Source organism: Lactuca sativa, chromosome 1, assembly GCF_002870075.4.
Source record: "Lactuca sativa cultivar Salinas chromosome 1, Lsat_Salinas_v11, whole genome shotgun sequence".
Classification (NCBI taxonomy): Eukaryota; Viridiplantae; Streptophyta; class Magnoliopsida; order Asterales; family Asteraceae; genus Lactuca; species Lactuca sativa.
This window is the reverse complement of record NC_056623.2, coordinates 171,016,869-171,020,407: the sequence shown is the minus strand read 5'-3', so window position 1 is coordinate 171,020,407 and position 3,539 is coordinate 171,016,869. Positions and strand designations below refer to the sequence as shown.

Sequence of the window (3,539 nt, the reverse complement as noted above, 5' to 3'; positions counted from 1 at the left end):
AGAGTAAATCGTAGATGAACACAGTCCATCTGCGATTTTAAGCTTCATATGCCCTATATATAGAGAAAAAAAATTAAAAAAAAATCCACATGCGAATGTACAAGCTGCTAAAGCACACTTGTGCTTTAGCCACTTATACATTCGCAGATGGAATGTGCAAATCGCAGATGGGGCAATTCCACCTGCGAAATTCGTGGCTACTTTTGCAAATTTCATTTTTTTTTTTTGCTACTTTTATAATGTAATTAGTATAAATGACTATTTTTGTCATTTTCTCAAATAAAACATAAAATGAACAAAAAGAAAATCTAAGTTTATCTCATAAATTAGTATTAAACATGAAATACAACAAATGCGCCTTGGGTAAGTAGCTGCAGCTTATCAATCATTTTCGGCGACTATTTGGGGTTCCTCTTTTTTAAATTAAGGTGCCGACCTCGCTAAAAAAAGTTTTGTGAATAAACATGTACAACAACGTTTTCTCAAGTTAATTATTCCAAAATAAAATAAAGAATTAACAGAATAACCTAGTGAATACAAATAAGTTTCGATTTTTTATAACGTGTCGTATTGTGATGAGAAATCCCATTACTTATAAAATAGATCCCCACACCTTCAATTGTTGAATGATTTACTTATTCATAAATAAATAAATAACCTACCATGACAAGGAGGTATGAATAGCAGTTTCAGTCTGGTCCCTGACAACATTACAACCTTCAATGGCGGTACCCTTCCATGTGAAAATCATTGAACAATGCGATGTATCTCCACCACCAGATTCCGTCATACCTCCGATCTCACTTCCTCTAACCTTCTTAGACATTCCATGGCTTCTTTACCCTTCGTATCAAACCCTTTTCTTCTTTCCAAAACCTCCGCTAAAATCCACCACCACCACCATCATATCCCTTCTCAAAAAATCCCTCTCCACCACCCTCCACCACTTCCACCCTCTCGCCGGAAACCTCTCTGCTCCACCACCACCCGCCGAGCCACACTTAATTTACACCAAAGGTGACTCCGTCTCACTCACCATTGCGGACTCAAACGTCAACATCAACAATATCTCCGGCAACCACCCCCGAAACGTCGTCAATCTTTACTCTCTTCTACCAAAGCTCCCAATTCCATCCATGCCACGTGACCCCCACCTGACCCTCGTCTTCCCTCTTCTCGCCATCCAGGTTACATTTTTTCACGATTTAGGGTATTCCATCGGAGTCACGACGCAACAAGTAGCAGCTGACGAAAGAACACTAGATCAGTTTATCAAGTGTTGGGCTTCAGTTTGCAAATCTTTGTTGAATAAAGATTCTTTCGCTGGGTTCAAGTCTACACCTTGGTTTGATCGGAGTGTAATTTCCGACCCCAATTCACTTAAAACCACGTTCTTGAAACAATGGTGGAGCCGATTGAATTCATCTAAAGTTTCCGGTGATGAAGTCGATCAAAACATTGTTCAAGCAACTTTCATCTTGACATCCTCCGACATTAACATGATCAAATACCACATACTCGAAAAATGCAAGATGATAAACGAAGACCCACCATTACATCTATCACCCTACGTGAGTGTATGTTCTTTTATATGGGTTTGTTTACTTAAAGTCGAAGAAGCCCATGATTCCAGAGGTACATCTTCTAGTTCTCCTCTTTATCTAGGGTTTAACGCAGGTGGAATTAGTCGTTTAAGGGATGAAATACCATCAGCATACTTTGGAAATTGCATAGCTTTTGGGAGATGCAGGGCGTTTAGGAGTGAATTGTTGGGTGAAGATGGGGTTGTTTTTGCAGCAAAATCAATCGGAAAAGAGATTAAGATGCTTGATAAGGACGTTTTAGGAGGGGCTGAAAGGTGGATATGTGAATGGGATGAATTGAATGTTAGGGTTCTTGGTTCACCAAAAGTGGATTCATATGGGATGGATTTTGGGTGGGGGAAAGTCGATAAAGTTGAGAAGTTACCAAGTCATCAACATTGTAGGGCAAATCATGTAATTTCTTTAACGGGAAGTAGGGATTTGAAAGGTGGAATTGAGATAGGGGTGGCTCTTTCTAAGGCTAAAATGGCTGCATTCACAGCCCTCTTTAATGGTGGTCTAATGAAATTCGTATGATGAAGAAGAAGATGATGATGTGGTCCAACATTTCAATCCAATAAAAATGACGATAAATTCTGCAAATGCATATGGAGTTTGACCAAGTGTTTCGTTGCACAAGTATAAATTTGGAAATGTATAACATTATTTTATATTATTATTGAGATTCACACGTTCCATTACATAAAGTACTTTTTGTCATGTGGTAACAAATGAACTAATGCATACACTTCACTAACGTACAAGAAACCATGAAAACGGTACCAGTGGTGATGACTTTTTCTTTTCAAGGCAGATAACTAATTTTAAAATTAATTAGAAAAACCTAGACCACGTCAAATTCAACGGTATCCGATGTTGCTTTCCATCTTTAAAGTGAGGGCTTAAGTCTCGTTATGGAAATAAGTGAATTTAAGGAGTAGTATAGGAGCAGATTATATTTGTCGTTTCAAATAATAATAATAAGAATAATTAATAATAAATATAAAAATAAAAAAAATTAGAAAACGAAGAAACAATCTAAAAGCAATCCGATCAAGATTAATGGAAGAAGAAATTAGGAAAAACAAAATTAGCCGCTTCTGTATTTTGGATGGATCGAACTTGTTTTGAATTCAAAATCAAGATCCATCGTTTTAATTGCTCCTGTATTTTGGATGGATCGAACTTGTTTTGAATTCAAAATCAAGATCCATCGTTTTAGTTTACATGATCAAATAAACTGTATTGTTTTTAGTTTGTCGTGTATAAATTCATTACATACTTAAGATTAATACAGTTCAATCCATTTTTTTTAAATTTTTTCTAATAAAAAATGCATGTATCTGTAAAGTGCATACTTTTAAAAATTAAATTATTATAAAACGAATAAGAATTCAATCTGAGATTTGATTATAAAAGATTAATAGATGTATTTTCACTCTTTCATAACTTAATTTTTTTTTAAAAAAAATGAATGGTATGAATAAACAAAAAAATGAAATCAGTGTTTCCATTACATTAAATGATCACGTTTGGATGATTTTGTGTTATTTCTATGAAATATAATTAAAATAGATGACAAACGACAATAAATCATTATCAAGTATAAGGTCAATTTTATTACATCAATAAAAATATTTCAATTTTATGTTTCATAGTTATTGTTTATTAGAATACTTATAATGTTGATTATTAGGAACTGATTACTATTGGGGATTATTATATGATGGACTCATAAAAATTTACGTTAAGATGGAGGAATGGATGGAGTATAGACGATTTTACCCTTAGTAATGATTTGGTCAATAATAATCATAAAGTCGGTCCTGGTCTGCTTATGATATTGGTTATACATTGATAAGCATTATTAAGGAATGTTGCTACATGGTTATATATATAAAACGTTCTTGCTGGAGATTTATAATGACATTGGGCTATTTTACCCCCAATTATCTT

The 3,539-nt window shown here is 34.5% G+C and overlaps 1 protein-coding gene across 1 annotated transcript; it reads left to right on the top strand.

The window, feature by feature from the left end:
• Positions 1–616: 616 nt before the first annotated feature.
• On the top strand, positions 617–2,290 carry LOC111915520 (anthocyanidin 3-O-glucoside 6''-O-acyltransferase). Its single transcript, XM_023911174.3, has one exon. It carries the CDS (start codon positions 723–725, stop codon positions 2,118–2,120), a length of 1,398 nt encoding a protein of 465 aa, XP_023766942.2. The 5' UTR covers positions 617–722; the 3' UTR covers positions 2,121–2,290.
• The last annotated feature ends 1,249 nt before the right edge of the window (positions 2,291–3,539 follow it).

Excerpts from the sequence above, each read along its gene's own strand:
- LOC111915520 (XM_023911174.3), top strand. The coding sequence starts at position 723 with ATGGCGGTACCCTTCCATGTGAAAATCATTGAACAATGCGATGTATCT.